At 36.3% G+C, this 12,419-nt stretch overlaps 2 protein-coding genes across 2 annotated transcripts; one reads left to right on the top strand and one right to left on the bottom strand.

Moving 5' to 3' along the window:
- Positions 1 to 1,654: 1,654 nt before the first annotated feature.
- LOC114755195 (L10-interacting MYB domain-containing protein-like) lies at positions 1,655 to 2,455 on the bottom strand. The gene is made up of 2 exons (XM_028944065.1): positions 2,138 to 2,455; positions 1,655 to 2,056 (listed from the first exon to the last, which is right to left on the bottom strand). Exons 1-2 carry the CDS (start codon positions 2,453 to 2,455, stop codon positions 1,655 to 1,657), a joined length of 720 nt encoding a protein of 239 aa, XP_028799898.1.
- A 2,565-nt stretch (positions 2,456 to 5,020) lies between these two features.
- On the top strand, positions 5,021 to 9,971 carry LOC114755194 (angio-associated migratory cell protein). Its single transcript, XM_028944064.1, has 11 exons — positions 5,021 to 5,200; positions 6,089 to 6,279; positions 6,469 to 6,510; positions 6,869 to 6,988; positions 7,116 to 7,258; positions 7,332 to 7,479; positions 7,576 to 7,659; positions 8,374 to 8,489; positions 8,742 to 8,800; positions 9,291 to 9,381; positions 9,549 to 9,971. The coding sequence occupies exons 2-11, from the start codon at positions 6,132 to 6,134 to the stop codon at positions 9,771 to 9,773; spliced, it is 1,176 nt and encodes a 391-aa protein (XP_028799897.1). The 5' UTR covers positions 5,021 to 5,200; positions 6,089 to 6,131; the 3' UTR covers positions 9,774 to 9,971.
- Positions 9,972 to 12,419: the final 2,448 nt, after the last annotated feature.

Genomic DNA, 12,419 nt, shown 5'->3' with positions numbered 1-12,419 from the left:
ACACTTGTGTTTGGAAGTCGTAACTGCGCATATTTCGGAGGACTTGAAATCTATTCTTCCAAACACCGAATGTTCTTTCTATTGTGCACCTTAAACTGGAATGATAATAATTAAAGGCTTCGTTGCTATTTCGGAATCCTACTTGTCGTCGGAAGTCTGGAAGGTAGTAGCGCTCAGATCTGTATGGACCTAGATATCCATTTGGTGTTGGATATCCCGCATCAACCAAGTAATATTTCCCTAATGATTCATGAAACAATTTGAGAGATTGTGAAATGAATAAAAGTATGAAATAATTAAAAGAACATGTATGATTGGAACACATAAACATATACCTGGAGGTGGATGAGGGAAATTAAGAGATGAATTTGTAATAGCACTATCAAATATACGAGCATCATGTGCAGATCCCTCCCATCCTGCCAAGACAAAAGTGAAACACATATCCCAGTCACATATAGCCATGACATTTTGTGATGGATATCCCTTTCTACCAATAAATTTGTCTCGTTTTGCAGCGGGGACAACACACTGTATATGAGTGCCATCAATTGCTCCGATTGCGTCCTTAAAAAATGGGTAGTAACGTGGATCGTTCTCAATTTTTCTATGAGTTCCACGAAATGTTGGATCTATGGGTCGAATAAGTTCACTCGATAGGCTAAGACAAGCTTGCAGTACATTATGAAAGTGCCGACTTACAGTTTCCCCTGATCGTTGAAATCGTTCCTGGATCATCCTATTGCATTGTCCATGTGCAACCGTGTTTAAAAACATCGCAACCATTTCTTCAATTCCTACGTACTTAGACTTTTGTAAACCATGTTCCACCAATTTAGTACATAAGAGGTGGAAAACATCTTTATCCATTCTAAACATTTCATGACATCGATCATCATGCCCATTCATAATGCCTTGTACCCATAAATTTCCTGTCTGCTCACTAGTTCTGCACGGTTGTTTAAGCAAGTACATTTCACAATAATGACCAACCAATGCACCTACTGCTTCATATTGTGTTAATTCCTCATTAATTATGGCTGAATGGTCATCTTCATTTGGCTGTGAATCATTATTCCAATTCCATAAAGTATCTTCATTCCATGGTGAATCATCGTTCCAATTAGCCATTTCTGGAATTAACCCCGTAATTATGGTGAAAACAAAATGTAAGCATTATAAGGATTACACTAAACAAAATGTAAATAATTTTCATACTGCAAACAGAAAAACCAAACGCATAGATGACAAGTAGAAATTAACGTAAATATATTACATAATGATTAATAAAGTTCCTACAACATGCCACATCAGTTTAGGTTAAAACAGCAGGTAGTTCAGGTTAACAAGTGCAATAACAATAGTTAAACAGCTAAGTCCTAAACTAAATCCTATTCTGCAGGTCACTTCCATGTGTCTGGGTCTTGTGCTGCCGGTATCAACCACCTCAACAACTTGCTTCTATCATGCATAAGCCCCAAATAGGCTCGCCTAGCCCACCTCAACCGCGTAAGCATCTTGGCACATGCATAATATAGTTGATTGTCATCATTAAGCTCCTCAACGGTAATCAGGTATGCCAAAACCTTATCAACTATTTGGGGATCTTCAACCAATGCTGCTGCTCGCTTGTCAGAAGCAGCTGCTATGACACTCAGGCTATAGAAATTAATGTAGTTGCAGCAACTTTCTTCTTCTTCTTTGCATCTGATGTCTCACCCCTCTTTCTCTTTCCATAGCTTCCTGAGCCACTTGGTCCAGTACTTGCGGGGGTGTTTATGTTGCAAGCAGCGAAGTCATTTGTGAAGGCACTGGCTGTTGGGTCCACACCAAAGTTTTCATCCTCACTATCCCCTGACCCTTCTTGTTGGTCTAGCCCGACTCTATAAACATCCTCCTCTTCTGTGTCAGGCTGTGGAGCAAACGCTGGCTGAGGCTGTGAGGCTGATGGTGCGTACGCATACTCTCCCGAAGCCACAACATCTCTGAATATTTTCATCAGATCTGATGCAAACATCAGCCCCTGATGTCTAAATTTCTTGAAATTAGGGTCCACCTACATGAACATAATTAGCCATAATTAAGCGTTGTTCCTTCTGATATTCAAAATTAAAACTCAACTAACACAAATAATTACCAGTATTTTTCGTTGCCACCACTCATCAGAGGCCAACACCCTATTTGTGGCTGCATCATAACCAATGCCAGTCTCCCCAGACATCAGTTTTTCCCACAACTTCCAATCTTTTCTCAATACATCGAATCTGTTCTTCAGTTGCTTCCTGTCATACATTTTCCCGCTCCTTTCCCGAAAATTCTTTTCAATTTTCAACCAACCAGGTCTTGTAAACGATGTTCCTTGTCTTTCTTTGTGCACTATTTGCTCGGCACAAACATCGATTAGAATTTTTGTCGTGTAATGATCCCATGTCGCTTTTCCCTTGTCATTATCCATTTCTCTACGCCCTTTGATCGATATAAGAGCAACTAAATCAACCAAAGCCCTAAATATGTAATAATGAAAGCCGTATTATATAACACATACATTGTAACCAAACAAACATATATCACCAAGTAACACATTTTAATTGCATAAGCTGTTTAGTTTTCTTATTCAATATTTTTTAAAATTATAAATATATAATCACAATGTCAATGTCCACTATTTTCCAGTGGTAATTGATTGTGAACATTTTGAAATTAAATTTTCAATATATCATATAAATTGAACCTAAACTACATTACATTGATTAATTTTTATCCTAATTTAACTATGTAGGAGTAAAATAAAAACCAAATTAAGAATGATGAACAAGATTATTTACAAAAATAAGTTATATTTATCATAATTAACTAATTTACCTAACTTTTTTAATATAATTAAATTAGTTAAATAAATATCATATTAGAGAGAAGTAAGAGAATATAACAGGAGAAAGAACAACATTAAATTTATTTTGATTGAGACTTCCCCAAATTAATTCCAAATGATTTTTAAGTAATTATCCACATAGTCCTTAATTTCTTTGTATAGTACAAATTAATGTCTTATTACTTTGCTCTATCAACTCCGTTAATTAGCTTTATCAAATGAACCATCCGGACACACATATATACACATATATACACCATGTTACCACCTCATTCTCTTCTACCTTACCCTCATAGAGATCAAATCCTATAACCATAAAAATCAAGAGACCGAAGCTAAGGACATGCAAAACAACAACCATTGTAATTCTGAAAATTACAATTCCAGAGGTCCATATCTCGCCATTAACAACGTATATACGCAACAATTTCTTGAATCCTATAACCATAAAAAATCCTAGAAATATCTCGCCACATCCGGACACACATATATACACATATATCCTATATACGCAACAATTTCTTGAATCCTAGAAATTTTATGCTACATTCGGTCCCTGTTTCGGTGTCACAACCAGTCGGTCCTCAAAATGCAGCAATCATTAACAAATCCGAACTAACACACGATAGGAAATTCTTGAACCATTAATCATTGTTTCAGCCTTGGAGAACAGAGGAAGAAAATCGATATGCAAGTAGAAATTTCATGCTACATTCGGTCCCTGTTTCGGTGTCACAACCAGTCGGTCCTCAACAAATCTGAATTCAAGCAAGATAGGAAATTCAAGGACGACAGAAAATTCAGGGAGGAAAACAAATTCAAGGACGACCGGGGATCAAACCGGAAAAGCGACATAACCGGCCAACCTGCAGTAGATCCAAGCTGCCAGAGGTAGATCCAACGGTATATTGCACTGGGAAGCCAAGATCTCCACGCACGGCTCAAACGCAGAGGCAGACGCCGGCGACGTCGGTTGCAGACGGTGAGAGCAGCTCCGACTTGTGATGAACGAACGGCATCCACCAAGCCACGGACACCTCACCCCAACAGCTGACCTCGCGATGATGACCGGACGGAGTTCATGGTCACCAGCGACGACCTTCTCAGACGCGACCACTGACGGTCGTTCTCGAGCCGAGCAGAGACGGAGGAAGCAAGCTGGGAGCTCGGGAAAGGAAAAGAGAGTCACGAGGGTTAGGGAATAAAGGAAGGCAGATGTGAAGAGAAAAATAAAGGTGGTGTCAGAACGGTCATAAGCTGATTCCCAGGGGCCAGAAGCTGCTAGGCACGAGCTTATGCCAATCGTGCGTTCAGGGGGTTTAAAAAATGATAAGCCCAATTGCCATATTGCTCTGCCAAACGGGCCAAATTTTCCACCGGACTTATAAGTGATTATAAGCCACGTTTGGGCCAGCAAACGCTGACCCAAACAGGCACTCTATTGTTATGAATTTAACCTCCCAAAACAAACACAAAAACATCTCATCTAATCTACTACCTCTGATTCTTAATATAAGACCCTGTTTGACTTTTATTTTGCTCCTAAATATAAGATCTCAATCTACTTTTTCTATCATATTTATACACTTTTTTTCAAAGTAGCCCTTCTAATAGTGATAGTTTTAGTCAATACACTTGATTAGTAAGGATATTTTAGGAAAGACAACACCTATTTAAGACAAATAACTAACTCAACTTACTTCCTTAATCTCATCAAATTAGTCAACTCAGCTGGCTCTTATAATTATGACCGGAGGTAGTAGGTGCTCCCACTGAGGTTTCTAACTAATTCATATATACCAATAAATATTTTAGTAATGTATAAATATTTTTTATTTTGCAAATAATTAAAAGTAAGTTGCACACATTTAAACAAAAAGTTATAGTTACACCTAAGTTTTTAAACAAATTTTCTAAAGGGGAGATGCCAACAATTTTTCCTTGAAAATACGATAAAAAAAATCAGATATTTTCTTTTTTCCAAACAAATAAAATCTGATATGGGCGAAAAATACGTAATTTTGTAAATTAAAACAACAGATTTTTTTTTTAAATTTTATTTTCAATTTTTCGTTTGTCCGCCCCGCTAGATTCCATGATTCATAAGCTTGCCCCTTGCCGCGATGCTGGGGAGACAGGAGCGCCGAGAGAGCCGCCCGTTGCCATTGCCGCCGCCGCCGCCGCATACGCGATTCTTAGCACTTCCGGCAGCGCAAGTCCACACGCCGCCGCTACCTTATTCTGGTGCTGACCTGTACGTTCGTCGCCCTCCGATTCCTTGGCCGTGGTTGGCTGCGATTCTGCGAAAGAGAGAGCCGTCCGAAAGTGGTGAGTCTATTTTGTTCTAATCTCATCTCGTTTTGTCTTCTCCTGTCATCCATTAACGAACTAAACTGTTATAGCTTCATCTCTTTTGTTGCCGAGGATTGAATGCTTGGTATCATTTCCTTTTGTATGAGTTTTGTGTATCTTCGTGGCCTTTGGAATAAGAAAACGATACAAAATGCTCTGAAATTCACGCATACGGGTAAGGGCAAATTCATAGCTTCATCTCTTTCGTTGCCGCGAATTGGTGGTAAGGGCAAATTGAATTGGTAAGCTTGGTTGATGCACTATCCAATACTGTGAAACAGTGAAATGTCGAGTCTCACTTATCTTCGGCAAGACTGTAGCCAATTTTCCTGTTTGAATATTGAACCTTGACTTCAATTCCAGAATTACAGTTGCTTGAAAAACCAGACCAGACTTCAAGATAATACATTTAAGCTTTATATTCTTCCTCATCATTTGCAGACTTTATCAATGATATTAATATTGATATTAGTATAAAGTACCGTTACACTGTGCCATTGAGGTTTTCAGTGATCATGTGAAGAATTTCATCATTGTTTGCTTTTCAAAATGTAGCATATCCTTGTGGTTAACTTCTTTCCTTTCCTTTCCATTTTTCTGTAAATATTTCTGTAGCATATTTGGTTTTTCTGTTTTATGTATTCATCCATGTTTTGATTCGATTACTGAACTCTATCCTAATTCTCACCATTATGTCATACAATTGGATGGTTTTGGCACTGTTGTCACACTTTACAATCCATTACAATGAATAAGGAATCCCATGAAGATAGGAAAGGGATGGAAAATATTTGGCAGAGAATGGGAAAAGCAATTGGATGCCAAATCTGTTTCAATAATTCCCTCTTTTATATTTGTGTGCAGATTCCAAGAGTGTTTTAATTACATCAAGAATTGAGACAAAAAGATGAATGCCCCTTCTAGTCCATCTCTTCGTGATGATGAAGACAATAATGAAGAGGTTTTTCTGGATGAGTCTGACATCATCCGAGAAGTTGCCTTGGACAATGAAGATCTTCCTGATGCAGATGAAGAATTTGACACGGAACAAGTTGGTAGGACATTGCTGCAAATCCATCTGGATAGCTATACTGTCTTTTAAATTTCTTGATCTTCTCAATGCTTTCTCCGAGTGAAAATTGTTGGCTGTTACTCTGAGTCTTGTACTACTATTAATACTTGAAGATGTATTACTTTTTACTGTTTAAATATTTTTGTTTATCATTTTCATCTAATGATTTCAGAGGAGCCTGATGATTCTGTGCACATCTTCACTGGTCATTCTGGTGAGATTACTATCCTTTAATTTGTGTTTTACTTCAAGCCTTGTTCTCACCGATCTTTTGTTTATTACCTTAAAATTCAGTATTTCAAATAATTTTAGTTCTATATTTTAACATTCTAGGGAGCAGGGAACCATCTACTTATTAGGTAGGTCTTTCTTAACATGAAATTATTAGGTCATCGGCTTCAAAATGTTTCTGTTGTCTGTAAGTTTATTCCTGCTGAAGATTTTATTCATTGGCTGATAATGTTGTTTTCCAAAATTTTTTGAGGTTATGTGTCGTATGTCTTTATGAGATTTTGTTGCTTCAACATGATTTTTATATTTAATGTTTCCTTGGATTTTTTCCCCTTAAATAGGAGAATTATACACAGTTGCATGTAGCCCAACAGATGGAACACTGGTGGCAACAGGGGGAGGTGATGACAAAGGGTTTCTTTGGAGGATTGGTCAAGGAGACTGGGCTTCTGAACTTCAAGGTTTGACATGACACAAAATTCACTAATGGATGTATCTTAACTCAGGATAGAGTTATAATTAATGGATTTTTCATATCACATGACTTTTATCATGTTTTCCTGACTGAGTTTTTGTTGCTTGGTGCAGGTCATGGAGATTCGGTGAGCAGTTTAGCTTTTAGCAATGATGGACAGTTGCTTGCATCAGGAAGCTTAGATGGAATTGTTCAAGTATGGGATGTTTTAGGAAATCACAGAGGTGCTCTAGAAGGTCCTGGAGGGGGAATTGAGGTAGTGTCAAATATTTGGTTGTGCTGCTCTGCCTTTAGCAATAATTAAACTGGTTAAATGTATGAGCTTTCAGTGGCTTAGGTGGCATCCAAGAGGACACCTACTCTTAGCTGGTTCTGAGGATTCCACTGTTTGGATGTGGAATGCTGATAGAGGTGCCTTTCTTAGTACATTTGCTGGTCATGGTGGTAGTGTAACCTGTGGTGATTTCACTCCTGATGGTAGTAACTGCTCTTCATCTTGATGCACATTTTCCCCCTTTTCAATTGTTATTATTCAGATTTATTTTTTCATCTGCTTATGTTTTGGTGCTGAAGGGAAAATAATATGCACGGGTTCTGATGATGCTACTATGAGAATATGGAATCCCAAAAGCAGAGAAAACCTTCATGTTGTGCGTGGTATGTGAAAATTGCCTTTGATGCATCTCTGTCATTTATACAAGGTCCTGCACTTATTACATCGAACTATGAAATTGAGCAAAGAAAAAGGTGAAAGCCTGCATCAACCTCCCGCTACAATGAATGGAAAGATTCTGATATACTTTTTCTTGATATTGTTTGACTCTCATGCTGGGATATCCATCATGTATACATATATTTGCAAGTTAGTTTGTATTTGGAGCTTCAATTAAAATTATACATAGGAACCTGTGATTTCTATTTGTTAAAAATGCATTTTGCCAGGCATGCATAGTTCTAATTCAAAATCCCTGAAATTTGTGAATGTTCAAGGCTGAGTGGAAGGATGTCATCCTTCAAAATTTGTTCGGAACAGTCCAATTCAAATTATTCTCTGATATTTTTTTTTTCAAAACTTATAAAGACTAAGGTCAAGCCTGGTCTTAAAATTTCAGAAAAAACTTCCCTTCGGCTTCATCAAAGAATTGTTTGGATAATTTAAAAGCATGATCCCTTGAATTATTAGCAGCATCCCTTGTGTCTCCAATTTCTGGTCTTATCAACAATCTTGAGGTTAAAATGAATGAGTATCTCTTGCTCTCATCATAGGATTTTTAAATGTTTGGCTGCAGATTTCTTTTTCGTTGTTCTTTTTCTCCTCTGTTTTTTAAGGTCATCCCAGAAATTTTTGACACGTTGAACCTTGCCTTCTAGGTCATCCATATCATACCGAGGGATTGACATGCATGTCAATAAGTTCAAGTTCAACTCTGGCACTTACTGGTTCTAAGGATGGTTCTGTCCACGTTGTGAATATTTCTACAGGGAGAGTACGTGCTACTATGTCTTCCTTCATGATTGTCAGAAGCTTTTTTGGCTTTATGTTGAATAATATTTCAATATCTTGAGCTCATATTGTTACGTGATTGCTTCCCTCCTACTCATTGTAATTTATCAAAAAAAAAAACAAAAATCCAGTGTAGTCAATTTTTTTAACCTACTAGGATCTCTTTCTTACTTGGGACTTTTGGACTTTATTGTTGGTTAGGTTTCTAAAAGAACATTTCTATTGTGGTTGACAGGTGGTTAATTCTTTGGTTTCTCATTCTGATTCCATCGAATGTGTTGGGTTTGCACCAAGGTATGTATTAAGATGGACAGGCATATGTCTTGACTATGTCGTTGTGAACATGTGCTTTCACACAAGTTCTGCCTAGTTTATGTGTGCGCTTGATGGAAGTCTTATTGGCTAAGTTGTTGGAATATATAGTGTTTTTACAAGACCATGCCCCTGTTTTTGCATATCATACTGCGGGTGTAAACTACTAAACTCATTTCTTGCTGAACAAATGACTGTGATATTAGGAAGAGTTCATATTGAAGAATTTCAGTCTTTTTACTGTCATTAAGAACTTCTTATCTTTTCAGGGGATGTACCTTTTGGACCCTGATTAGTAAGGGCTAAGCAATTTAGATCAATTCATTAACAAAGATCCATTATTCTTCCTCTCTTCTACATCTCACTCCCCAATATTTCTTTTTCTCTCTTTCTCTTCTGCGTATGCTTGTTTTATTGGCCATACAAGGAGGGCATTAATAACACTTTTGTTCCTTAAAATTGTACACGATAGTGACACTTGGGTGGCAGTTGGGAGCATGGATAACAGACTTATGATATGGGATATAGAGCATTCATTAACCCGAAGCATGTGCGACCATGAGGTACGTTGGAATATTGTTCTGCACAAATCTTCCATTCCTCTGTATTCTAAGAAGTTATATACTTTTCTAATTTTCATTTGGCTCCAACTATGTTCTTGGGTTTTGGGGTTGCAAATTTTCACTGCTAGTTGTAATAAAGATTTTTTTTTTTGGGGGCATTTGAGCAGGAGGGAGTGACATGTTTGTCATGGCTTGGTACGTTCTATGTGGTCACCGGTTGTGTGGATGGAATTGTGAGAGTTTGGGATAGCCGATCTGGTGAATGTGTCAGAACATTCAGGGGGCACTCAGATGCTGTTCAATCTATTTCTCTATCTGCTAGTAGAGATTGCGTGGTCTCTGTTTCACTTGATGGTACTGCTCGTGTTTTTGAAGTTTCTGGGCTTCAATAAGCAGTCTCATCTATAATTATGGATCAGGTTTTGAATGTTTTGTTGAAGTGATTGGACTAGATTTGGGTTTCTTATATCAATTTGAAAAGAGAGCTGTTTTATTTATTGCTCATAAATAATGGCTAGATATGAATTTTATATAAAATATTAATGTTGATTTTTGTATTCTATATCTTAGTATTTTGTTTGATTGCTTAATCGACTCTCCTGAAAGTGTGGTTTCTTCAATTGCATAGCGGGCAACTAATACTTTAAATATCAATGAGCAGTGCGTGTGAGTATAATATAGATAAGTAGGAATCACTTGGTATTGGGATGTATTGAGTACGAGTGTAATATGTAAAGCGGGTTACGTTAATTTTGTTTATTTTTTTAATTTATGTTGATTGGAAATTAGCCTCGATATTGGTTTAACTAAGATTTGATTTTTCTTGTTTGATATGCTAAATTCAGTGCTCCAATTCAAAGAATAAAATATTACCCTTTAACCTTATTTTACCATGAATTGGAAGATATGAATATAAAAGGGTTGTAACATATTGGGATTTAAATGTGCAATTATAAACTTTAATCCAAGTAATCATGACAAATCAAACATACAAAGCAATCAACACAACATTAGCATTAAAGTTTTTGAACTTTGCTGCTTTCTTAAATCCTTGTGCTTTTTTTTTCTTTTGTCTCTTTAATCTTTATAGGCCCTTCTTAAATGCCAGAACCAACCCGTAATGTGGCATATTTCACGTTAGAATCTAACCGTGACAAATACATTAGAGCAACATAATTAAAACGTCCATTTTTCCTAATCCTATTTAATTTTAATTTTGAATTTCACATCCATTTACTGTAAGGTAAAATCTCGCATGCTATCCGGATCTATTTGATAAAAATCCCAAAACATTTTTTCCAAATTTGTTTTTCAACTATTTGAGGCTTGCTGATATTTTTGTAATTAGTTTTCACTAACTATCACTTGGTCAATCAATCAAAATTGTAGAAAGTAAAAAACTTGTTTTTTTTGAAGTATCCTCTTCATTTTTACCTCTTCTAACCTCAAATGTTGTTCAAGGTTTTTTTTTTTTTTTTTCCATTTGTATGATTTTCAGGCAATGTTCAAAAATTCTGGACATATTTTTTAAAATTACCCTTCATAACTTGGAACTTTTTAAAATATAAAATTTTGCCATTTATTTGAGAAGGCCAATGTTACACTACATAAATAATTTTAAAGTATATTGGGCTTTTGAGAGTTTTAATTTTTTTTCCCCTAGGTTTTTCAATTTTTTCAGCATTTTTCTCGTTAGGCCAAAACTAGCTTGATTTTCTAAAATCTATTCTAGTTCTTAGTCGAATCCTGTGCTCCAACTCAAATGTGGCGGCTCAACTCCAATCCAACCAGCAGGCTTCATCATTTAAACAATTTTAATATCCAAATCAAATTATTAGTAAGTCCAGTCAAACTGCTTGGTCTGCCGCGTCTCTAATAATTAGTTGTGAATGTTATGATATTTTCCAAACGTGTTTTATCCCCCAGAATTCAAAGACCCTTTTATAGCTTTCATAAATCATTATATTACTCTCATCCCAATTCATTAATGTACATCTAATCTTACGTTAACTTCATAGGCATTGGTGAACAAACGCCATAATACTCTACGATATTTCATCTTCTCAATCTTCATCTTTATTGTAGTTTTTATCAAACTTTCCGTATAAGAATATAACTGGAAAAACTATTAAAATTGTATAAGATTCATTGTTTCAATGCATATTCGATGTTTCCACATCGAATACTTTTTACAATGTATATTGAAATTTTCACATGTGAAACAAAAGAGACAAAACATTAGGAAATAAATAAAAATGAAATGTACATTCAATGTCTTTCTACATTTAATGTCATTGCATAACTACCATAATTCATTATACAATTTTACATACTAGCACCCAACATAAGCAAATGGCATGGTACAAAATTAGATAGATAGTACTTTGAAAATTTTATATTACTTGCGCTTATTTCATTAAAAAATCATTCCGAAAAAACATAACCCTAAGTTGATTCTTCCCCTCACGCACCACACCTATGCCGCATATTGCTTGTAGAGCTCTATTTATAACTCATTGATCAAATCCTTTTGTGTCACAGTTGCTCCCCCTTTTTTTCCTCTCCTTTTGTGAGAGCATTTGTTCCTTCGCTTGTATTTGTGACTGTTGGTTCTCTGCTACTCTCCTTTAGTGACAAGAATATTAAATCAATTGATTATATTAGAAAGCATGAAGTTCCTTCTTACTCTCTCCTTCTGTGACAGATTCCTTGGTATTTGTTCGTGGTTTGTGAATCTCAACAGCTCTCTCTTGAGTAAGCTCTAGGTGTGATAAAGGAATAATCATCTCTTGGACTCACAAACTAATAGTGAACTATTTAGATCTGGCTTTATAAATTTGTAAAAGAAAGGTACGTTTATGTTAAGCACTTTAACCGTTGAAATTTTATTTAGATTGTGTGTGAAATGCTTTGTTGTCGGTGAGCTCGTGATGTGGATTTGACATTGATGAGTGGGTGTTTCTTTGTCGAAAGGCGTTAATGGTCAAGCCATCTTTTGCTTTTGCATAGATCTCAAGAGAGTGTTCTTAATTTTTGTG

Source organism: Neltuma alba, unplaced genomic scaffold (genome assembly GCF_004799145.2).
Source record: "Neltuma alba isolate B1F8T4 unplaced genomic scaffold, ASM479914v2 tig00010237_pilon, whole genome shotgun sequence".
NCBI classification, from domain to species: Eukaryota; Viridiplantae; Streptophyta; class Magnoliopsida; order Fabales; family Fabaceae; genus Neltuma; species Neltuma alba.
Note: the sequence above shows the minus strand (reverse complement) of the source record. Positions and strands in the feature narration are given on the sequence as shown.